Source organism: Antechinus flavipes, chromosome 3 (genome assembly GCF_016432865.1).
Source record: "Antechinus flavipes isolate AdamAnt ecotype Samford, QLD, Australia chromosome 3, AdamAnt_v2, whole genome shotgun sequence".
NCBI lineage: Eukaryota > Metazoa > Chordata > Mammalia > Dasyuromorphia > Dasyuridae > Antechinus > Antechinus flavipes.
Window position 1 is genome coordinate 628,345,067 of NC_067400.1, and position 24,938 is coordinate 628,370,004.

Genomic DNA, 24,938 nt, shown 5'->3' on the forward strand with positions numbered 1-24,938 from the left:
TTCTGTGCTTGGAAGGATGCTGGTGGGAGGGACTTTGGGTACCATTCAGCCACATTCCCAGAAATCTTCTGCATTTTGCTGGGGTAGGTGCTGATTTCTTCTCCTGTCTTCTCTAATCCTGGCTTTTATCTCCAGTTCTCTCTTTCCCATTATACAAAGTAACCTCATTCCCCCCATTTCCCTCCCATTGCCCGAGCGGGGCTTCCCCTTTCTCACATATACCTCTTTTCTTTCCCACTTTTTATCAGTCCTGCCAATATGCTGTCTCCTCAGTCTCTTTAAACCTCCTACATTTTTTCTGCCCTTTCCCCTAAAATAGACAAGCCCTTCCCTGCCCCCTGACCAGCAGAGCCCACTTCTGCTCCTGCCCCATGCCCTTTGCTTGCTCCTAATCCTAAAGTACCCTTGCCTACCTTCATTTCCTCCACCAGTAGAAACGTATTGTGTTCCTGCTCTGCAGATCAACTGTTCCCCATCCTCTACCTCCTCTGCTAGATGGGTAGTGGATAAAGTGCTGAGTCCAGAATCTGCCTCAGACATTAATTAGTTAACTCTGGGCAAGTCATCTAACCTCAGTTTATCCAATTGGAAAATTAGGATCATGACAGCACCTCTTTTCCAGGGTTGTTGTGAGAATCTAAGTGAGATAATAATTATAAATACTTAGCACAATACCTGGCACATAGTAACTATTTAATAATTGTTTATCCCCTTCCCTTATCCATATATCCAATTCCCCAACCTTATCCCTCCCACTCTGCTGACCCTCCACAAATCCTTCCTGGACAGACCTGCCCCGCCAAAAATATTCCCCTTCTATAGGATGCTTCCCCTACTACCTTTCTCTCGTTTCAGCCCTGGACAGTTTTATTCACGATGTCAGGCCAACAAGCCTTTGATGCACTTACTATGTGCCAGGCCCTGTGCTAAGTTCTGGGGACATAAAGAAAGGCAAAAGCCACAGCTCCTGCTTGGAAGGGCTCACAGTTTAATGAGGATTCGATTATCTATCTATGGAATATAGATAGAACTATGGGATATAGATACAATAAATTTAGGGATTGTCAACAGAAAGAAAGCACCAGGATTAATGTGAGTTTGGAAAGGATTCTGGTAGAAAGTGAGATTGAAAACACCAAAAACGAGGTGATCACGCTCCCCAACAGCTCAGGAAGGGAGATGAAAAACACCAAAGGGAAGTGGGGATTGCTAACAGGTTTCTGGGCTGAAGGATTTTATTAGAATCAGGTATGCACAAACCCATCAGCATGGGAGGTGTTACACAAGCACATATCAATAACACACAGGCTAGTAGTGATGACACTCCCCACAACCAGTGCAGGCTCATTGTGGTGCAACAAACATCAATTGTACATGCAAGTAGTGATATAACAAACAATATGAATCAACATAGTGTTGTAAAAGATTTCCAGAAGTCCTAGAAGAAGGGTATGTAAACAACAGTCACACAAACGCCTTCTTCAGCAGCCAAGAGAGAGTCCAAAATCAATCTATTGTCCATTGCTTCACATGTCAGGGGACCCAGTGATTCCCACAAGTTTTTGAAGTCCTGCAACAGTCTTTTTATGTGTTAGGGAATCCAATGATTCAAGTACACGCAATAGTAGAGAAGTCCTGCAACAGTCTTATCATATCTCAGAGAATCCAATGATTCCAGCAGATTTTGAAGTCCTGCAACAATCTTAGCATGTCTCAGAGAATCCAATGATTCCTGAGAATTTTGAAGTTCTATAATTTTTGATGTACATGAGTCAAACGCCATAACTGCCATGCTCATTCAGTGATGAGCACAGTCAGCAATGGAACCACCAGAAGTTTCTTGGGTGTACTTCCTTTCAAGGTGTGCTCCATCTCTCTCTGATGGACAAGGTGAATACGGCTCATTGGCACCCATCTGATTCCTTCTCCATTTGTGGAGATACAAGCAAACCCTCTCCCCTAAGCAGTTTATCTATCCGGTCCCTTCCATTCACCACTTTCTGGGCCTCTCCACATCACCTGGCGATTATTTAGATAGTGGAGCTGCTCGCACTGGACACTGCCCTTCCGGTGGGTTATAAAACCTGCCTGCCAGAGCCAATGCACCTTGTCAAAATTCAAAAAATGGTAAAAAGAGCTAGATTTACAAGTTCTCTAGGGTTGCCTGTGGCTCCCCCTTTCTATTGTTTTTGCAGGAGCATCTTAATCTCTCTGTTTCTCTTCTCTACTATTGCCTGTACTTGAGGATTAAAAGATATGCTAGTGGTGTGTAAAATCTTACACTGTGCACAAAAGTGTGCAAAATGTTTAGAAGTATATACAGGTCCATTGTCTGTTTTCATTGCTTGTGGCGCACCCATAATTGCAAATGCTTGTATAAGGAATTCAGTGACCACTCAGGCTCTCTTTTGCTGCTGGTTTTGGAAAAGCGAATCCTAAAAAACTGTCTACCACAACATGGATAAAAGACAGACGACCAAAAGATTTATAATGGGTCAAATCCATTTGCCAACTTTCACTGGGTCTCAAACCACAAGGGTTCTTCTCTCGAAGTAGTGTAGGAACGTGGAAAGGAAGGCAAGTTGTACAGGTTTTTACAATGCTCCTACTTTCCTTTCTTTTTATTCCAAATTGTAAGCATAAAGCTCGAGCAGCCTGATGATATTTAGAATGAGATTCTTGGGCTGCCTTTCATGGTGTGCTCCATCCCTCTCTGATGGACAAGGTGAATACGGCTCATTGGCACCCATCTGATTCCTTCTCCATTTGTGGAGATACAAGCAAACCCTCTCCCCCAAGCAGTTTATCTATCTGGTCCCTTCCATTCACCACTTTCTGGGCCTCTCCACATCACCTGGCGATTATTTAGATAGTGGAGCTGCTCGCACTGGACACTGCCCTTCTAGTGGGTTATAAAACCTGCCTGCCAGAGCCAATATACCTTGTCAAAATTCAAAAAATGGTAAAAAGAACTAGATTTACAAGTTCTCTAGGGTTGCCTGTGGCTCCCCCTTTCTATTGTTTTTGCAGGAGCATCTTAATCTCTCTGTTTCTCTTCTCTACTATTGCCTGTACTTGAGGATTAAAAGATATGCTAGTGGTGTGTAAAATCTTACACTGTGCACAAAAGTGTGCAAAATGTTTAGAAGTATATACAGGTCCATTGTCTGTTTTCATTGCTTGTGGCGCACCCATAATTGCAAATGCTTGTATAAGGAATTCAGTGACCACTCAGGCTCTCTTTTGCTGCTGGTTTTGGAAAAGCGAATCCTAAAAAACTGTCTACCACAACATGGATAAAAGACAGACGACCAAAAGATTTATAATGGGTCAAATCCATTTGCCAACTTTCACTGGGTCTCAAACCACAAGGGTTCTTCTCTCGAAGTAGTGTAGGAACGTGGAAAGGAAGGCAAGTTGTACAGGTTTTTACAATGCTCCTACTTTCTTTTTATTCCAAATTGTAAGCATAAAGCTCAAGCAGCCTGATGATATTTAGAATGAGATTCTTGGGCTGCCTTTCATGGTGTGCTCCATCCCTCTCTGATGGACAAGGTGAATACGGCTCATTGGCACCCATCTGATTCCTTCTCCATTTGTGGAGATACAAGCAAACCCTCTCCCCCAAGCAGTTTATCTATCTGGTCCCTTCCATTCACCACTTTCTGGGCCTCTCCACATCACCTGGCGATTATTTAGATAGTGGAGCTGCTCGCACTGGACACTGCCCTTCCGGTGGGTTATAAAACCTGCCTGCCAGAGCCAATACACCTTGTCAAAAATCAAGAAATAATATAAAGAGCTAGATTGACAAGTTCTCTAGGGTTGCCTGTGGCTCCCCCTTTCTTTTGTTTTTGGAGGAGCATCTTAATCTCTCTGTTTCTCTTCTCTACTATTGCCTGTACTTGAGGATTAAAAGGTATGGTAGTGGTGTGTAAAATCTTACACTGTGCACAAAAGTGTGCAAAATGTTTATTAGTATATACAGGTCCATTGTCTGTTTTCATTGCTTGTGGTGGACCCATAATTGCAAATGCTTGTATAAGGAATTCAGTGACCACTCAAGCTGTCTCTTTTGCTGCTGCTATTGCAAAGTGAATCCTGAAAAGTGTCTACAACATGGATAAAAGACAGACGAAAAAGATTTATAATGGGTCAAATCCATTTGCCAACTTTCACTGGGTCTCAAACCACAAGGGTTCTTCTCTCGAAGTAGTGTAGGAACGTGGAAAGGAAGGCAAGTTGTACAGGTTTTTACAATGCTCCTACTTTCCTTTCTTTTTATTCCAAATTGTAAGCATAAAGCTCGAGCAGCCTGATGATATTTAGAATGAGATTCTTGGGCTGCCTTTCATGGTGTGCTCCATCCCTCTCTGATGGACAAGGTGAATACGGCTCATTGGCACCCATCTGATTCCTTCTCCATTTGTGGAGATACAAGCAAACCCTCTCCCCCAAGCAGTTTATCTATCTGGTCCCTTCCATTCACCACTTTCTGGGCCTCTCCACATCACCTGGCGATTATTTAGATAGTGGAGCTGCTCGCACTGGACACTGCCCTTCTAGTGGGTTATAAAACCTGCCTGCCAGAGCCAATACACCTTGTCAAAAATCAAGAAATAATATAAAGAGCTAGATTGACAAGTTCTCTACGGTTGCCTGTGGCTCCCCCTTTCTTTTGTTTTTGGAGGAGCATCTTAATGTCTTTGTTTTTCTTCTCTACTATTGCCTGTACTTGAGGATTAAAAGGTATGGTAGTGGTGTGTAAAATCTTACACTGTGCACAAAAGTGTGCAAAATGTTTATTAGTATATACAGGTCCATTGTCTGTTTTCATTGCTTGTGGTGGACCCATAATTGCAAATGCCTGTATAAGGAATTCAGTGACCACTCGGCTTGTCTCTTTTGCTGCTGCTATTGCAAAGTGAATCCTGAAAAGTGTCTACAACACGGATAAAAGACAGACGAAAAAGATTTATAAAGGGTCAAATCCATTTGCCAAATTTCACTGTCTCTCAAACCACAAGAGTTCTTCTCTCGAAGTAGTGTAGGAACGTGGAAAGGAAGGCAAGCTGTACAGGTTTTTACAATGCTCCTACTTTCCTCTCTTGTTATTCCAAATTGTAAGTGTAAAACTCGAGCAGCCTGATGATATTTAGAATGAGATTCTTGGGCTGCCTTTCAAGGTGTGCTCCATCTCTCTCTGATGGACAAGGTGAATACGGCTCATTGGCACCCATCTGATTCCTTCTCCATTTGTGGAGATACAAGCAAACCCTCTCCCCCAAGCAGTTTATCTATCTGGTCCCTTCCATTCACCACTTTCTGGGCCTCTCCACATCACCTGGCGATTATTTAGATAGTGGAGCTGCTCGCACTGGACACTGCCCTTCTAGTGGGTTATAAAACCTGCCTGCCAGAGCCAATGCACCTTGTCAAAAATCAAGAAATAGTATAAAGAACTAGATTTATAAGTTCTCTAGGGTTGCCTGTGGCTTCCCCTTTCTTTTGTTTTTGTAGGAGCATCTTATTATCTGTTTCTCTTCTCTACTATTGCCTGTACTTGAGGATTAAAAGGTATGCTAGTGGTGTGTAAAATCTTACAATGTGCACAAAAGTGTGCAAAATGTTTAGAAGTATATACAGGTCCATTGTCTGTTTTCATTGCTTGTGGCGCACCCATAATTGCAAATGCTTGTATAAGGAATTCAGTGACCACTCAAGCTGTCTCTTTTGCTGCTGGTATTGCAAAAGTGAATCCTGAAAAAGTGTCTACCACAACATGCATAAAAGACAGACGACCAAAAGATTTATAGTGGGTCACATCCATTTGCCAAATTTCATTGGGTCTGAAACCACAAGGGTTCTTCTCTGGAGTCAGTGTAGGAGCGTGGAAAGGAAGGCAAGGTGTACAGGTTTTTACAATGCTCCTACTTTCCTTTCTTTTTATTCCAAATTGTAAGCATAAAGCTCGAGCAGCCTGATGATATTTAGAATGAGATTCTTGGGCTGCCTTTCAAGGTGGGCTCCATCTCTCTCTGATGGACAAGGTTAACACGGCTCATTGGCACCCATCTGATTCCTTCTCCATTTGTGGAGATACAAGCAAACCCTCTGCCCTAAGCAGTTTATCTATCTGGTCCCTTCCATTCACCACTTTCTGGGCCTCTCCACATCACCTGGCGATTATTTAGATAGTGGAGCTGCTCGCACTGGACACTGCCCTTCTAGTGGGTTATAAAACCTGCCTGCCAGAGCCAATACGCCTTGTCAAAAATCAAGAAATAGTATAAAGAGCTAGATTGACAAGTTCTCTAGGGTTGCCTTTGGCTCTCCCTTTCTTTTGTTTTTGGAGGAGCATGTTAAATGTCTCTGTTCCTCTTCTCTACTACTGCTGTACTTGAGGATTAAAAGGTATACTAATGGTGTGTAAAATCTTACACTGTGCACAAAAGTGTGCAAAATTTTTAGAAGTATATACAGGTCCATTGTCTGTTTTCATTGCTTATGGCGCACCCATAATTGCAAATGCTTGTATAAGGAATTCAGTGACCCCTCAGGCTGTCTCTTTTGCTGCTGCTTTTGCAAAAGTGAATCCTGAAAAAGTATCTACCACAACATGGATAAAAGACAGAGGACCAAAAGATTTATAATGGGTCACATCCATTTGCTAAATTTCATTGGGTCTCAAACCACGAGGGTTCTTCCCTGGAGGCAGCGTAGGAGCGTGGAAAGGAAGGCAAGCTGTACAGGGTTTTATTAGGCTCCTAGCTTCCTCTCTTGTTTTTCCAAATTATAAATGTAAAGCTCGAGCAGCCTGATGATATTTAGAATGAGATTCTTGGGCTGCCTGAAATAAAGGAGTATTGGCCAACATGGTTAGAAGGCTATCTGCCTTTGAATTATCATCAAAAATAGAATTTGGAAGTCCACTATGAGAGTGGACCTGCAAGATATCAATCTTACCTGGATGCTTTCTCACTTGCTCTTGAAGTTCCTAAAAGAGCTGATATATATTAGAAGCTACAAATTTTATTTGGGCTATGGCAATGCTTTGTAGAACAGGCCGAATCAGATGTTATATTTATATCTCCAGGATAAGTAAGAGCTAGAATGATCCCATACAATTCATTCTGCTGAGAGGACTGAAAAGGAGTTCTGAGTACTCTCTTTATAATTAAATCACAAGAGTATACAGCACAAATATTATGTTTGGATGCATCTGTAAAGAGAGTTAGTCCTTTAAAAGGAACTTTAGAAAGTTTTTCTTCAAGAATCCACCCTCAATTATGTAATAGTCTGCTTATCTTTAATGGAGACCCGAGTATAAAATTTGGAGCCATAGCTAATAAAATTTGCCACTCTGGGATGGTTTCACAGCATACATTAATTTGTGCATTAGTATAAAAGGTGTCTATCTTATCAGGTCTTATCCCAGATAATTGTTATCTGGCTTGCTTAATGTCTTTCAATAAAAGTCTAGCCACAAGCACTGGGTAAAGACTAAGAGTTTGTTCTAGTTGTGACGGGAGGTTCACCCACTCTATCACACTGTCTCCTTGATGAAGGACTGCTGTGGGTGCCTCTTGCATAGCAAAAACTGATATTTCCAAGGGTTTTTGAATGACTCTTTCAACCACATTGGATAAAGTCACTTCAACTTCTCTCAAAGCCTCTTGAGCTTCTTCTTTAAGCTGGTGTGGTGAGTTTATAGCACTGTCTCCCCTTACAATGTCATTTAATGGTTGTAAGTGATAGGTAGTCAATCCTAACACTCGACACATCCATTAGATAAGAGCTGTAGTCGGGCAGAAAGTCTTCCTATATTCATTATATTCTTAAGATCTTTCACAGTATGGATAATCTGATGTCAAATGAGGTCTATCTTCCAGCAGAAGGCCTTCCCAGTCATTACATTCATTATTATTTCCTCGCTAGCTGGGTGCTCCAGATTTGACTCAACTCAGAGTCAAAGGTACCACCCCTTAGAAGACTTTCCTGGCATAATTTCTTCAAAGAAATGTCCAGCTTTGGGATTGTCTGTTTGATTTCAGACCTACTGTCCCAACCTGAAAGAGATAAAAATGTAAATATTCCATTTCCGGCTGCATTACACTTCATCATATCTTCTATCTCCTCAATCAATGAAGATGATCAAATAATAAAATAGACAACATATGACACATTAGTTTTGTGTACTATAATGAGCTTTTACACTTTAAAATAAACTTCTGTACCAACGCTACAAGAAAGTCTAAGATAGAAAAGAAAACTCTCACATTCATCAAATCATTCCTACCAGCACTTTTCTGATTAAAAAAATGAGTAGTTTCTATTGGGGAATGTCTAAGATACATTCCTATAACACAATATTACCTCACTTTAAAAAATGACACATATGAAGAATTCAGCGAAGCAAGGAAAGACTTAGGTGAACTATTACAGGGAAATAAGAAGAGTCAACAAAATATAGGATGACAACAAAAATACAACATAGTAAGTAAGTATAAGGACAAAGGATGGTCCCAGAGAAGAGCTGAGAACATGTACCTCCCTCCCTTCATTGCAGGAGTGGGAGATTCCCAGTGTGGAACAATGTATACATATATTAAATAAAGGGGTGAGAATTTGTCAGTTTTTAATTTGTTTCTTTTTTTTTTTTCCTTTTTAACCTTATAAGGAAAAGCTTGTTTAATAGGGGAGTAGGAAGAGGTATATTTAGAAATAATTGTGAAGTAAAAATAAAATAGATTGAGAACAATAACAGTTTCAACTGTGCAAGATTACTTGAAGGATATAATGCACGTCTTTTTTTAATTAAAAAACTAATAAGTATGTATTTATTCAGAAAATATTATTACAGAAGTGGCTACTTGTCAGGCATGTTATGGTGAGGTCTCCTCTCTCGTATGCATTAGCATAGATGTTTGCTGAGGTCCCTTCCCATTCTGAAATTAAGTATCAGAGCAGGGCAGGCATTAAGAGGTAAACTAATGCTTATTAAATGGGTTTGTTACTCTTTTGGAAGCAAAGAACAAGTTGGGGGTTCCATAAATAGTGAAATGCTCCAGACATTCATTTTTCCACATATGTTCTTGTGTTTAAGTCCTAGAACACTGGAGGAACTCTTGGATGAGATCCTTAATCACTTAAAAGAGTCTGGGCTATATCCACCCAGTGAAGAATGTGTAGATAAAAAATGCCTACTGTCCACATCCTAACATGCAGTTAGATGGGCAAGCTACAGAATTCATCCAACAGTGCAATTTTAAAGTTCAGAACTACAGTTTTTGTATAACTATGTATACATATATTGCACTTAACATATACTTTAACGCATTTAACATGTATGGGACTACCTGCCACATAGGGGAGGGAGCGGGAGGAAGGAGAGGTAAAGTTGGAACAGAAGGTTTTGCAAGGGTAGAAGTTGAACAATTACCCATGCATATGTTTTGTAAATAAAAGCTATAATAAGAAAAAAAATTTTTTAAACTACAGTTTTTGGGACCTTATGTATTGATTCATATCTTAGAAGGATGGACATTGCAAAAGGATAATAAATTGGGCTAATAACTGAAAAGGAGAAAAGGCTGAAATGCCTTTGGGAAATGAAATGTCCTCTTATTTTCCCCAGACTTCTCCCTGACACAAAGATTCGTATCTTACATACAAATATTCTCACACGGGTGTTGATGGCACATATGAGAAGAATTTCAGGTATTAAATATATAAAGTCACTATATCAAAGGCCATTGAATTCATTAAGTGTGAAAACTACTTTCCTCCACCAATATTGGCTGGAACTCATCTATAATCATTTTAGAGTTTTAGTTACCTAAGGTTGAGAAAAAATAACTGATAAGGTTCATACTCACATAGTTACCATCCGAGGTAAGGTATATAGCATTGCTAAATTCACAAGGAAAGATTAAAAATTTGTCAGAGAAACTGCCTGTCTATAACGAATAAATGGTCCAAGAATATAAAGAGAAAAATCCAAATTGAAAATGAAACAGAATTTGAAAAGTCAATTGAAAAGTCACTCAAACATTACTAATCAATTACCTAACCAGAGGCATGAATTGGAACACCGCAGAGGATCTATGCCAACATACTGCAGAGATCATTAAAACAAAAAAACTCAATGTTGTCGGAGTTGAAGAAACGGGTACATTCATTGATTTAGGGCAGAATGTTAGAAACTGAATAGAAAAATAGTAAGCAATCTGGCAATATGCAGTCAAAGTGACAAAATAATTATAATCTGACTCAATCGCACTATTTAGTATATACCTTTTTTTTGGAGCTAGTTCCATAAACATGCTCATTAAAAACAAACAAACAAACAAAAAAAAAAAAACCATGGAAAGCGTTTATAGAATAATGCAAAGAGAAATTAGACAAGGACTTCTGTTAGTATAAATTAAGAATTATGAATATATAACAGGAAAACAAGGGAAGGATGAATGGGAAGGATCTCTTGCCAGAAAAAATCAGCTCTTCCCCACATTTCTGGGAAGGGATACAAGGGCAGTTTCTTGGATCCACATTTTATAAGTGATTCTTATTCAAGACCAGGCATGATGTTGTAGCTGTACCTTTTCCCCATCTGGTTTTCACTCACTTACATGGACAGGTGCTTCATCAGACATCTCCCTTTGGCATCCAAAGTTTTATTTCTTGTTCCAATGGGTGTATGGTATCTGGTTTGGAAATCACAAGTCCTGTTTGTTGGAAATAGAAAAAAAAGTGGGTTCGGGGAACCATCTCAGATTTAATATAATGCAATAAACATTTATTAAACCATCTACTATGGCCCTTCTCTCTCTTGGGAAAAGTGAACATGCCAGGGTATGACCGTAAGATGCTCTCTTTGGAACTATGGAGAAGGGGGTCACAGACTGGAGTTGTACTCAGGTAAAAAATTCATTCATTTGACACACATCAGGATAGAACTAACAGGATCCTGCTAACAGGATAGAAAACTTTCATGTCTTCAGAGAAATATACTAGGGTTAGATGACTATTTTTAATAATTATTATATTATTACATCATACAATAATATAAGCGTCTGCAAGACACCGCCATCCCCCGGGGGAGAAAGGGGACAGGAACCACTGACCCCAATGAAAAGGGGGAAAATCCGTCATTTGGGAGAAAGCTCTAACACCCAGAGACTCCGAGTAAGCTCAAGCCACAGGCACGGAAGGAGGAAGAGCCCGGGCTGGGCCTTGAAGGGGGGTTTCCAGAGGGAGGGATGGAGAGGGAGGGCGTCACCCTTCGGCATTCTGGTGGGAATGACGTCAGAGGGAGTCATGCGGGGGGAGCCACAAAGAGAAGCCAGTGATGGAGACTGTGCTCCCCCGCCCGGAACCTTGCAGAACAAAGGGGCGGGGCTTCATCATCCCTATTAACAGCTAGGAGACCAAACTCCCCTGGGATTCTCCCAGAAACAGTCCTCCGGCCTGAAGCTGCCCTTTGAGTGACCACCAACCCCTCCGCGCGCAGAGCCCTAATCCCACCGGAACCAGCCTCCCCCCAGCCCCCGCCACCATTCCTAGCGTCTCCCTCGGGCGCCCCGGAGAACAAGGCTCCTCCTTCCATATGACAGACAGGCCAGCGTGCCCTCCCCCAAAGCGGAACAGAACCTCACAGTTCGGGGTCCGGGACCTCTCCTCCTGTGGAAAGCTGCCGAAGCCTCCGGACCCCTCTCTCAAAATGTTTTAAACACATAAGGAAAAATCCATCAAATTATAAAGGAGACCAACGGTGGGGAAATAATCATGAATTTTTATAAATCACTGACCTTAAGACCCCGCCCCAAGATGCAGTTTAACAACATGACGTGATTCCAGCGCGGGAAGAAAACCGGCCTTTGTCACTCGGGCCGCCAGGATCCTCCCGGATCCAGCCGCTTTTTGGACCACGAGGCTCTGCTGACTTAGACTAAGGAGAAGTCAGTCCGCCAGAGCCGGGCTCTGTGCTAAGCGTCGGGGAAACAAAGGGAAGCGAACTACACGCACACAGACGCACACACCTGCCCGGATAGATGGGAGACAGAGAGAAGGGAGAGGGATAATCAGCAGAGGGAAGGTACGCAACAAGGGGGATGGGAAAGGAGTCCCGCAGAAGGTGGTGTCCCGCGGAAGCTTTTCTGCGGTAGCAGTCCCGAAAAAGGAGTCCCGCGGAAGCTTTTCTGCGGTAGCTGTCCCGAAAAAGGAGTCCCGCAGAAGGTGGTGTCCCGCGGAAGCTTTTCTGCGGTACCTGTCCCGAAAAAGGAGTCCCGCGGAAGCTTTTCTGCGGTACCTGTCCCGAAAAAGGAGTCCCGCGGGAAGGAGACGGACTGGCGGGGGGACAAGGGAGAAAATGGCAGGAACAGAGCTAGGAGTTTAAATGAATGTTCCGCCACTGAGGAAATCCAGACCCCGCCACCTTTCCCTGACTCCCCACAGGGACTCCCTCCCCTTTGGGCCCGGCATGCAGGGCGGGCGGGGTGTTTGCAGAGGCTCGGCTGACGGGCGGGGCGGGGCGCCAGATCCCAGAGTCATTGGTCCCAAAAGAGCCCCAGCCCCAGGACCTCTGAAGGGGGAGCCCCCACTCACCGAGGAAGAGTCAGGGGGGACGGAGCCTGGCGGCCATCGGAGCCTCAGCTGGAGAGGGAGCAATAAAGCGGCAGGAAGGAGGTTCTCATCCCTGGGACTGCCCCGCCATCGAGCCCGGAGGGGCCTGAGAGCAGAGGGGTCACTCGGGCTTTGCAGGGAGCGGCTCTGGGGTGGGAGCTGCAAGTGCAGGAAGGTGGGTCCGCAGGGAGGAGCCAAAGCGGGGAGGTCCGGGGGGAAGGTCTTCGGGAGGCGGCTCCAAGGTCTAGGCGAGAAGAGTGAAGGGACCAGGGACCGAGGCGGTTCCCACGATGCTAGAGCGCCCCCTACAGGCTTCCACACCACAAGCAGCGCCTTCAGGAGCGCCTCCTCTGGGGCGACTCTCTGGGGCCACGGCAACATTCCAGGCAGGGGGAGAGCGCTAGAGCCCCAACTTCCGGTTCTGGGAAAGCACGTGAAGGGAACCACGTGGGATGCCAAGTTCTGCCCCCTCTGGCAATGTGGCCTTTTGGGAAGTGAAGTTTGGATTCCAGGAGTGACTGTGCGCATGCTCCGCCGGGACCTGCATAGGTTAGAAAAAGAAGTCGGCTGTATCCTGGGTGGTTTCAGCATCAATAACAATAATAGTTAATTAATTGAAATAAATTGACATTCCTTTGGGCAAGGCAGGGAAGGGCATGGAAAGGAAGGGCAGGGGGGGGGCGGGGCGGGGCAGAGAGCCATGGGGCGCCGCGGGTTCCGCCTGGGTCCCCCTAGTGGCCGCTCCCGCTCACACGCGCAGCCGCTGCTGTTCCGGTTTGTCCTTGGTTCTCCAAGGGGACCCTGACTTTAGGAAGCCGGGGTCATGACCCGCAGCTGCGCAGAGTCCCCAGCCTCCCTCTCCCCGGCGCCCTCGGGATCCAGGGGCCACGTGGGGATCAAGTCAAAAAATAAACAAAAAAACTCAATCCGGGAGGGGAAGAGCCTCGGTTTGGGTCCAAAGAAACCATGGCTGTTGTTCGGTCCTGGTTGGCTTGGAGCCAAACGGTTGTTTCTGTTTGGGCCAGAGATTCCGGCCTCCCCGGTGGGTTTTTTAACCAGGTAAAGCCGGCTCTTCTCCGCCTCTTTGCTTGCGGAGCCGGGATTCCTGAATGGGCGTTGGCTCCGGCAAAGTGAGGCCGGGAAAGGTCTTAGCTCAAAAGGGCAAAGTCTCCCCCACCCGCATCTTGCCCCTGGGACCCAGACGGCCCCGAGGAGAGACTGAGGCCGTGACCTTGCCTGAGGCCGTGACCTTGCCTGAGACCGTGACCTTGCCTGAGACTGTGACCTTGCCTGAGGCCGTGACCTTACCTGAAGCCGTGACCTTGCCTGAGGCCGTGACCTTGCCTGAAGCCGTGACTTTGTCTGAGGCTGTGACCTTGGCTGAGGCCGTGACCTTGCCTGAGGCCGGGGTCCTCTACAAGAAGGGGAGAATAAGGGCTCGGGGAGAATAAGGGCTCGGGGAGAATAAGGGCTCGGAGAGAAGAGGACAGATTGACCTCGGGGCTCTCTGGGGTCCTGGGCCAGGCTGGGCAGGCCCCCCACAGCCCACCTCTGACTTCTGAATAGTTTCCCGGCTCCTGGGCCCATTGGCCAGAGGGTGGGGGCCGGGCTAGGTCTGTGGCCCAATCAGAGGCTGCCGTCCCGCCTCCTCTCCCAGCTTTCTGTTCCCGTCTCCTCTTCCCCTCCGGGGCTCACAGTGACCTCTGGCAGGGGCAGGGTCTGACCCCAGGGCTTCTGCCCCCAGGCCCCCTCTCCATTCAGTTCATTTCCATCAGCTGGAGCTGGGGAGGAGAGGAATAGGAAGAGTCCTGCCCAGAGGGGGCTTCCACTCTCCTGGGAGGGAAAGAGCGGGGCCAGGTCAGTGGGAGGCAGCCCCCGCTCCCTGAGAGCGCCAGGACCCGAGCCCACGAGTCGCCCTCAGGAGGTCAGGGAACCAAAGGATGAGCTCAGGGGTCCCGGCGGTCGGGGAGTTAAATGCCGAGGTCTAGTGGCAGGTTCGGGGTTCAGGGAAGCAGATGGAGAGGTGAGGCTCCCCTGCACCCCTTGGGATTAAGCACATGGGGAGGGAGTCTGGGGAACCCCCTTCTGGCGGCGCATCATCAATTACGAACCCCAAAAGCTGGACCGGTAACAAGAAGTTTATTCTGGGCCTTGGGGAGTCAGCCTTTGCTCCGCAGGAATAGAAAGGGGGAATTCCTCAGTGGCAAAGTCCCGGCAGGGAAGGGAAGTTTCAGGGAGAGAGATCCCGGCAGAGCCATAAAGTCTCCTTAGGGAAAGAGGGGAGGAGAAAGAGAGGGCAGCGCTGGAGGAGAACATCCCCCCAGCCAGGGGCTCGCTGTGCCGGGAAGACAGATTCCTCGGCATCTTAGGTCCTCTGCCAGGAGAGGGTTTAAAATTGGCTCTTTTATAAGCCTTTGGCTCCAAGCCCAGCCCTGCTGGGAGGGGCGAGGGGGGAAGGTTGTCAGCTTGAGCTGGAATTGAATAGAAAATCTTCAATTGAATGGGGGTTTCTCCCATGCACTGAGATTGGTGATTGCTGGGAGAGGAGGTGCTGGTGATGTCACTGCCCCTCCCACTACTCCTCCTAAACCCTGGAAAGTGAAGTTGGGGGAGGGGCGGGGCATCAAGGGTCTGCTCTGGTGTAGGTGGAGTTGAAGCTGGGCTGTGAAAGTGAGAATCACCGCCCTTCAAGTTCTCATGCCCTGTGGTGATATTGCCATTAATCTGTCCTTTAGCTTCCTCTTTTTGCTCACACTTCCTCATCTGGCTGTTCTTAACTTTTCTTTTTTCTGTAACTTGTGGGATTCTTTAAGTCCAATTGTATTATGTTGTATATATAGAATGTTTCCTTAGAAATTGAATCAGGACCTTTATCATTGTAGGATTCACATAGTTGATCTTCTACTAGTCTCCAATTATCCACCTCTATTCCTTCTTACTTGAAGAACCAAGGGGACATGCATTCTAATGTATCCAAGAGTCCACCGATCTGCTGCCAAGTTACAAGTAAACTTTGTCTCTTGATCCACCTAAGTCTCCTTTCTACAGAGCTCCCTTGGGGTGGGGGTGGGGGAGAATCTTTTCCTACTATCTGCCCCATTTCAGTTAGAAAAGGTTACCAGTTTAGCCCTTAACAAAGTAAGTTCCTTATTTGTCTATTAAAATACTCACCCTATTTCCTGATCACCGGGACTCCTTCGGTGAAATTAGGATCCTTGGTTCACACATTGGGCATCAAAATGTAAAGTCCAGACTAGCTCCCGGGAGGCCTCAAGAGCAGCTGGAGTCATGATAAGCAAAAGTACTTGGTCTTCAGGGGGAGAATTGAAGGAGATGGACAAAACGGCCAGGAGTTTTGCCAAGGATCTAGAGTTCAGAATCTCCACACTTTTCTCCTCTCTGTCCTGGGACCAAGTGAGTCTGGATGTCTCACTCCACCCTCTATCCCTCCTACGATTATCTATATACACCAAAAGATAGAACCAGCATGGAATAGGGAGAAGGGCCATTTTCCAAGAATATGCCAATAGAGTTATTGTCCAATAGGGAATTAGCTTTAAGTGCTTGGTTGTCTGAGTCAAGCACACCTTTCAAGGGTTTCAGCCCTTTACAGAAAACCACAGAACACTGGCTATGGGGAACTTTTACTTTGTGTCTTCTGTTCAAACTCAGCCCTACATTCTCCATTCTGGTGGACATAGCTCCTCATTATTGAGAATTTGTGCATATTTACCTCAGAGATATGTCATAAATCACAAGTTATACATGTGCTAAATTCAAAACCAAAGTTCGTTGCCTAACTTGATCTCTGGGAACACTAATCAGATGAACATCTTTCCACCTAGGGATGAGCACATTGACAATCTAATGTCATCATTCACTGTCGTTGGGTCTCCTCAAATCAAACATCTCCCTTGACCTTCTCATAGTTGATCTTCTACTAGTCTCCAATTATCCACCTCTATTCCTTCTTACTTGAAGAACCAAGGGGACATGCATTCTAATGTATCCAAGAGTCCACCGATCTGCTGCCAAGTTACAAGTAAACTTTGTCTCTTGATCCACCTAAGTCTCCTTTCTACAGAGCTCCCTTGGGGTGGGGGAGAATCTTTTCCTACTATCTGCCCCATTTCAGTTAGAAAAGGTTACCAGTTTAGCCCTTAACAAAGTAAGTTCCTTATTTGTCTATTAAAATACTCACCCTATTTCCTGATCACCGGGACTCCTTCGGTGAAATTAGGATCCTTGGTTCACACATTGGGCATCAAAATGTAAAGTCCAGACTAGCTCCCGGGAGGCCTCAAGAGCAGCTGGAGTCATGATAAGCAAAAGTACTTGGTCTTCAGGGGGAGAAGTGAAGGAGATGGACAAAACGGCCAGGAGTTTTGCCAAGGATCTAGAGTTCAGAATCTCCACACTTTTCTCCTCTCTGTCCTGGGACCAAGTGAGTCTGGATGTCTCACTCCACCCTCTATCCCTCCTACGATTATCTATATACACCAAAAGATAGAACCAGCATGGAATAGTGAGAAGGGCCATTTTCCAAGAATATGCCAATAGAGTTATTGTCCAATAGGGAATTAGCTTTAAGTGCTTGGTTGTCTGAGTCAAGCACACCTTTCAAGGGTTTCAGCCCTTTACAGAAAACCACAGAACACTGGCTATGGGGAACTTTTACTTTGTGTCTTCTGTTCAATCTCAGTTATTGCCAACACTTTATTACTTTGCGGAAATCATGATCAAATACTATTTGTTCCTAACATAGTTTTCTGCACAGTCACACTTCCATACGCCCAAGTGAGAGCTTCCCAACTTGACTTGTGAAGTTAACAAATGATGAGATTTTATGTGACTGCACTGAAGTAAGAGATTACTTGTTTTAAACTCCATCCAATTGCATATCTGACAGCCTCCTAGCATTCTGAATAACAAGCGATAATTTTACATTATTTGATTTATAATGAACAACATACAATTCTCATTTGAGTTGGCTTCTTTTTGGGGGGAGGGCTAATAGATAATCACCCAGAATGCCCTTCAAAAAGTTTTAATCATTTTGCAGGAGCCCCACCCCCAGGGCCACATGGTTTAGCTGAATAGCCGAGAGATATAACAGAGTTTGTCTCCAAAACTTCAGAGCAGCATTTAGCAACTTGTCTGTCCTGTTCTAGGTTAGGAGATACTTAATTCTGGTAAAGGTTATGCTTTGCTTGAAGTGCTCGTGTGCAAATAGCCCCAAAATATTAATTTCTCTTTTCCAGGAGGAGTTTGGGCTTATTTTAATGGTCAGGCAATGGATGGTGGGCAGAGGAAGATATCTAGGTGTAAATAGGTAAGGGCATATTAGAAAGTTGTGACTCCTGGAATACCCAGCAAATCGGGAAGGGTTTTGTTGGCCCAGAAAAGGGCTAGAATGCTCGAGCCTCCTCTCTCTGGTGTGTGCTTATTCTGAATTGGGACACATCCACTCCTGCAGATGTGTAAGAAAACCGACTTTTAACTTCACCCCTTTCTGAGCTCAAGAGGTATATTTCTCACAGGAGACTAATCATAGTCCTGGTGCTCAGGCCACAAATTGAATAAGGGTTCAGGATATAACAACGTTTCAGAAATCCCTAGCAGGGGTCCCTCTGACAGCTCAGGGCATCCAAACCGGGGGATAGTCAGTGCCAGAATTGTGGTCAGTTAAAGGCTAAGGAAAGACTTTCCAAAGCATTTGGTTACAAGTGTATCTGTTTCAGGACGACTTTTTGCCTCCTGTTACTGTGTTTTTATTTTCTGCATTTAGGTTCACAGTGACAGACTCGGAATAGGTGAGGCAGTCAAGAGATTCAGCCTTTTTGTCCAGGGACCTGGTGGATGAGCTAATTGAGGGCAGGATCGGAGCAAAATTCGAGGAACATCTCTCTTCTTAAATGAATTAAAGGGATGTATTCGCAGGGCAAATACTGATCACCAAGGATGAAACTTACTTTGAAACATCCAAGGACAAGTGTCCTGCTATTCCCAGGTTGACCACATGATGTCTCCAGAGACGGGCTCTCAATCCCCTTCTTTCCCTCCCCCCCCTTCCCACACTTCCCCCTCCCCCCAACTACAGTCCAGGCTGGTTTAGATATCCGGTCACGGGAAGAAAACAGCTTGATGGAATAACAAATTAACAGACCTGGCGGTGTTCAACACTAGTAGTGGAGCTCCGAAGAGAATCGTGGAGAACACATTAAAAATCCCCCTTTCAGGCGAGAAATGAGCTAATTTGCTCTATGTTTTAGTAATCTCCTTCTCCCACTGGAGAAGACTAGGTTTCCCAATTCCTTCTGGGCTCTGAAGTGTTTGTGATGAACAATCTGTGGTCATTCCCCACCCTCGAATCAGGAGTCTTCCTGTGGATAAGTTTCCCTTCCCTGTCCCAAGGTCCTGTCCCTAGGGGATTTTCTGAGGCTTTATTTTTTCCCCTTTATTTTAAGAGGGGAGGGGAGATGTGGGGATATGTATATGTGTAGGGAGAGATTCAGTGAAAGAGAGGATTTTAAAGCATTCCTGATGAAAAGAGTAGAACTGAATGGAAACTTTGATATTCAAATCTCGGACTCAGGAGAAGCCTAAGTGTTTGCCCAAGATACAGATGCCAGTAGAGACCAATATAATTGAAGTGGAGAATTTATTGGCAGCTGATGGGGATAATAACCAAATCAGACAGCCCCTAATGGTAGGAGGTGGGGTTTATAAAGGCTAAAACCACTAAGGGGAGAGGAGAATATAGCACAAGAGGAATAACAGAAGCAAGAAGTAGAGCGAAGGTTCCAATGCGAGGTGGAGACAAAGGACTGGCACAGTGAGCACAAGTTTTGGCTAAGGGAGGTGAGACCTGCTGAAATGTCACAGGGTCCTCAAGGCTAATGAGCTGATGGGTTACAAGATACCGATTATTTTAGGAGACAGATTTTCATAACCTTGAGATAAAGGAGCCCCAGTTTGCAGGTGTAAGTGTCAAGGGACCCCAGAAGTTTCAAGTGCTCCTTCTCCCAGAAGCACAGGGGGTCCCAGATTTCAGGGCACTACGGAAGAGATCAGAATCATAAGGGACTTCATAAGATTTTATCTGTTTACATTCCTACCTGGGAGGATAATACTTGTAACTCATTAGAACTTTGTCATTATTATGGCAGTTTGAAGGAGTATATAGAGACAGGAGGCACAGATGTGAGTTGAATATGAAGGGATAATATCTAAAACAATAATGAAATTAAGAGACAAGAGAAGAATGCTGTGGGAGAAAGAGAAAGGGAGAACTTGAAGAGTGTAAATAATCTGCCATAAAAAGAGGCAAAAAAGCTTTTATAGTGGAGAGGAAGAAAGGGATTAGAGGGGAGTGAGTGAACCTTATTCTCATTGGGAAATAACACACACACTCAATATGAGTGTAGAAATCCATCTTCCCCTGCAGAAAAATAGGAAGGGAATGGGAAGGAGGGAGGGTGATAGAAAAAGAGGGCATATTGGGGGAAGATTGGTCAGGGACAAAACACTTTTGAGGATGGGCAGGGGAAAGGAGGGAGAGAGTAGCATAATTGGGGGAAAATACAGTTAGCAACAATAATTGTAAAAAAGATTTTAAAGCAGATTTCTCTGATAAGGTCTTATTTCTCAAACACAGAGGGAACGGAGTCAAATTTACAAAAAATAAGTCCCAATTGGTAAATGATCAAAATATTTGATTCATGCCCAAAGGACTATAAATTCATGCATATTCTTTGACCTAACAATATCCTAGGTATGAATACGAAAAGTTTTTCTTTTTAAAGGAAAAGTCCATATATATATATATATATATATATATATATATATATTTGTAGCAGTTCTCTGGCAAAAAAAAAAAAGGAAAGGAAATTGAGGATATGCTCATCATTTGGGCAATCGTTGAATAAATTGTGGTATGTGATTGTCAAGGAATATTTTTGTTCTATGGGAAATGATGAGCAGGATGCTCTCAGAAAAAAAAGAAAAGCAAACATGGAAAATTCTTCATGAACTGAAGCAAAGTGAAATGTCTTGTATACAAAGAAATAACAATGTTCTGAAATAACCAGCTGTAAATAAATTTGCTGTTCTCAGCAGTACAATGATCTACAACTACTGTGAAGGATTTATTATGAAAAATCCTATAAGCAGAGAGGAACCTGACTGTGTCTGAATACAGATTGAAGCTTATTTTCTCTTTCTTTCTCTCTCTTTTTAAACTTCTTTTCTTTTCTTTTCTTTTTTTTTTTTTACTAGGATTGGAGATCGGTGTTTTCTTTCACAACATGACTTTTATGGAAATGTTTTTGCATATCTTCACAAGTGGTTCCTTAATGGAAGCTGGGAGTGGGGATAAGAGATAGAATCTGGAACTCAAAAGTTTTAAAAACAAATGTTAAACATTGTATTAAATGTAACTGAAAAATCTTAAATAAATAAAAATTTAAAAATAATAAAAATATTCTATTTAGATATTCTATTTTCTCTTCTAGTTATATCTTTGTAAATATTTTTTCATTTTACTTAAATTTAAATTTATTGAAACATAATTGGGCAAAATAAGTCTATAATTACTTTAATTTCATTTTCATTAACATTCTTTCTTTTCAGTTTTGATACTAGTGATTTGATTCTCTTCTCCCTTTTTAAATCAAATTAACCAGTGGGTTTATGTATATATTTAAAAAAAAACAACTTCTAATTTTATCACTTAATTCAATTTTTTTTACACTCAGTTTTATTCATCCTTTAATTTTTAGGAATATTCAAGTTAGTGTTTAATTGAAGATTTCTATTTTGTTCTTTTTCTAGTTTTTCCTAATTGCATAGATAATTATTGCTTTTCTTTTTCTTTTATTGATGTAAGAATTCAGAGACATAAATTTTCCTCTGAATGCTGTTTATATTGCATCCCACGGATATGTTGTTACATTATTTTCATTCTCTGTAATGAAATTATTATTTGCATGATTTGTCTTTAACCTATTCATTCTTTTAAGATGTGATTACTTAATCTTCAATTAGTTTCTAATCTCTGTTTACTTGGTCCATTATTAAATATGTTTTTTTATTGCATTGAGATCTGAAAAGGATACTTTTAATATTTCTGCTTTTCAGTTTTTGACTATAAAATTTTCACTTGATCAATTTTTGTAAAGATTCTATAAACAGCTGAGAAAAAAGGATGTATTTCTTTTTATTCTCACTCATTTCTTTCTAGATATTTATCATATCTAGATTATCTAAAATTCTATTCACTTCCTTGACTTATTTATTTATTTACATTTGTTAGATTTCTTTAATTCTGAGAATGTCTCCCACTATTATAGTACTATTATCTATCTTCTCTTCACATAACATTTGTAATTCACTTAATATTTCTTTTAACAATTTAGATGCTGTTGTATTTGATGTATATAGGTTTAGTATTGTTATAGCTTCATAATATATGGTAGTTTCTTTTTTTATTATTTAATAATTACTTTATATTAACAAAATCCATGCCAGGGTAATTTTTTTTACAACATTATTCCTTGCACTCATTTCTGTTACGATTTTTCTCCTCCCTCCCTCCACCCCCTCCCCTAGATGGCAAGCAGTCTTATATTGTTAGATATGTTGCATTATATCTTAGATACAATATATGTTTGCAGAACCGAACAGTTCTCTTGTTGCACAGGGAGAATTGGAATCAGAAGGTAAAAATAACCTGGGAAGAAAAATAAAAATGCAAATAGTTCACATTCGTTTCCCAGTGTTCTTTCTTTGGGTGTAGCTGCTTCTGTCCATCATTTATCAGTTGAAACTCAGTTAGGTCTCTTTGTCAAAGAAATTCACTTCCATCAGAATACATCCTCATACAATATCGTTGTCGAAGTGTATAATGAGCTCCTGGTTCTGCTCATTTCACTTAGCATCAGTTCATGTAAGTCTCCCCAAGCCCCTCTGTATTCATCCTGCTGGTCATTCCTTACAGAGCAATAATATTCCATAACATTCATATACCACAATTTACCCAGCCATTCTCCAATTGATGGGCATCCATTCAATTTCCAGTTTCTAGCCACTACAAACAGGGCTGCTACAAACATTCTGGCATATACAGGTCCCTTTCCCTTCTTTAGTATCTCTTTGGGGTATAAGCCCAGAAGTAGCAGTGCTGGATCAAAGGGTATGCACAGTTTGATCACATTTTGGGCATAATTCCAGATTGCTCTCCAGAATGGTTGGATTCATTCACAATTCCACCAGTTTTCCCGCATCCCCTCCAACATTCATCATTATTTTTTCCTGTCATCTTAGCCAATCTGACAGGTGTGTAGTGGTATCTCAGAGATGTCTTAATTTGCATTTCTCTGATCAATAATGATTGGGAACAGGCTTTCATATGAGCGGTAATAGTTTCAATTTCATCATCGAAAAATTGTCTGTTCATATCCTTTGACCATTTATCAATTGGGGAATGGCTTGATTTCTTATAAATTAGAGTCAGTTCTCTATACATTTTGGAAATGAAGCCTTTATCAGAACTTTTAACTGTAAAGAGGTTTTCCCAGTTTGTTGCTTCCCTTCTAATCTTGTTTGCATTAGTTTTGTTTGTACAAAGGCTTTTTAATTTGATATAATCAAAATTTTCTATTTTGTGATCAGTAATGGTCTCTAATTCATCTTTGGTCACAAATTCCTTTCTCCTCCACAAGTCTGAGAGATGAACTATCATATGTTCCTCTAATTTATTGATAATCTCGTTCTTTATGCCTAGGTCATGTATATGGTAGTTTCTTAAACTTTTTCCATTCAGTATCCCTTTTTATCCAAGAAAATTTTCCATGTCCCTAGGTATATAGCTATATGAAGTATGTATACCATTAAAATATCATAAATTATAATTTTTCTACCTTCAAACTTAGTTATAAGACCTCATATCGGGTCATGAAGCACAGTCTTTTCCAAAGACACCCCAAGAACTTGGCTTCCTTAGGTTCCATGCCTGGGCCTGGGCTGCCCCAACTCTCTCTCATGCTCTGTCTAGGCCCTATGGGGTAGAACATTCATAGATATCCCCTCCCTACTCCTCCCTTCATTTCCCAATTCCTTCCTTCTGCCCATGGTCAGACCTGACCCCAGGATAGGTGGGATCCCCAGCTGTACAGCTCTTAGTCTGCCCCATAGATGGGGCTGGGAAGGAAACAATTGCCAGGGGTTCACACAGACTACACAGTCCTGGGCAGGTCCTCAGGGACTGGGAGACCCAGTGATTCAATGGAAATGATGCTTATTCTCCATTCTCAGGTCCACAGTTGTCTCTGGTGACCCGAGGCCCCTTGAAGGCTCCTGGGAGGGTCAGGAGATAGACTCCCATCTTCTCACCAGCTGACGTCCTAGGCAAGGCAAAGTGGACATCTTCGAGGTCCTAGAATCATTTTAGTCAGTCCCTCAGGACAGAATGGATGAGAACATGAAGAGGTACAGCAAACCCAGCAAAAGAATTGTTGAGAGCTGCAAGCAGTTGCAGATAAACTGTGGCTGAATGGGTGGGAAATTATTTCTGTCCCAGAGTCTAGCAAATAAAAGCAGAGGGAAAAATCAGGCTCAGGGTTCAACAGAGGGTCTGGGACTGAAGGATCTTAACCTTATCTTAGGAGAAAGGCCAGGCTTCTGGTCTCCCTGTTTCTGCTCCATAAGAATTGGGTTCAGAGAAGGGGGTCCACATGCTTCTGGAGGAGAGGAATATTTACTGCACCTTACATGGTAGGTCTGAGAACTGGCTGCCTTCATGGAGCCACTGTGAGAAGAGACTGGCTGGATCAAAAAGGGAATACCCTTTCCCCTAGGCATAGGATAACTCCCTAGCAATGGGGTGAGCTTATACCCTCTGTCTTCTAGAACTCAGACCCCCAGCTTCTCAAGCCATCAGGTAGATGAAATTTTCTTTGGTTTCTGCTAAGGCTCCAGCCAAACCCAGCTATTCAGTTCCCCACTTAGTGTTTCTATAGAGCTAGCCTGGAGATGTTTGCACTTCACACTGGTGAATCCCAGCCTAGGGATTATTTCAGATCTTTTTGGGTTATGTCAGCAGGACCCCTGTTCTTCCTTAAGTCTTCTTGATTTTCCACAATCTATGTTTTTCCTTAGGTACAGATTTGTTCTGTTTGTGGGAGAAATCTAGAGAACTTGAAATTTACTGATCTACTCCAGAATCCTCCCTCTTGTATAGTTTTTGGTGATGACATTGGCTAAAGATGCATATCTGGTCCACACACACACACTCAGATAGCTGTTATGCCTTCCTG

The 24,938-nt window shown here is 43.1% G+C and overlaps 2 protein-coding genes across 12 annotated transcripts in view; one reads left to right on the forward strand and one right to left on the reverse strand.

The window, feature by feature from the left end:
* Positions 1–13,173, reverse strand: part of LOC127556679 (uncharacterized) — a 346,970-nt gene extending 333,797 nt beyond the window's left edge. Inside the window, exons 1-5 of one of the 6 annotated variants that reach the window (XM_051989980.1) lie at positions 12,607–13,173; positions 12,311–12,347; positions 11,811–12,209; positions 10,632–10,727; positions 6,647–8,069 (exon numbers count right to left, since the gene is read on the reverse strand). In XM_051989980.1, the coding sequence (XP_051845940.1) occupies positions 11,962–12,209; positions 12,311–12,347; positions 12,607–13,152 (831 nt within the window). In that variant the 5' untranslated portion in view covers positions 13,153–13,173 and the 3' untranslated portion in view covers positions 6,647–8,069; positions 10,632–10,727; positions 11,811–11,961. Of the gene's footprint in view, positions 1–6,646; positions 8,070–8,185; positions 9,913–10,601; positions 10,728–11,810; positions 12,210–12,268; positions 12,348–12,606 lie in introns of those variants that run through there. The other 5 variants (XM_051989975.1, XM_051989976.1, XM_051989978.1 and 2 more) reach the window with 5 other exon arrangements.
* LOC127556673 (uncharacterized) overlaps positions 1–24,938 on the forward strand; it is a 71,773-nt gene that overhangs the window by 25,899 nt on the left and 20,936 nt on the right. The window lies entirely within an intron of this gene.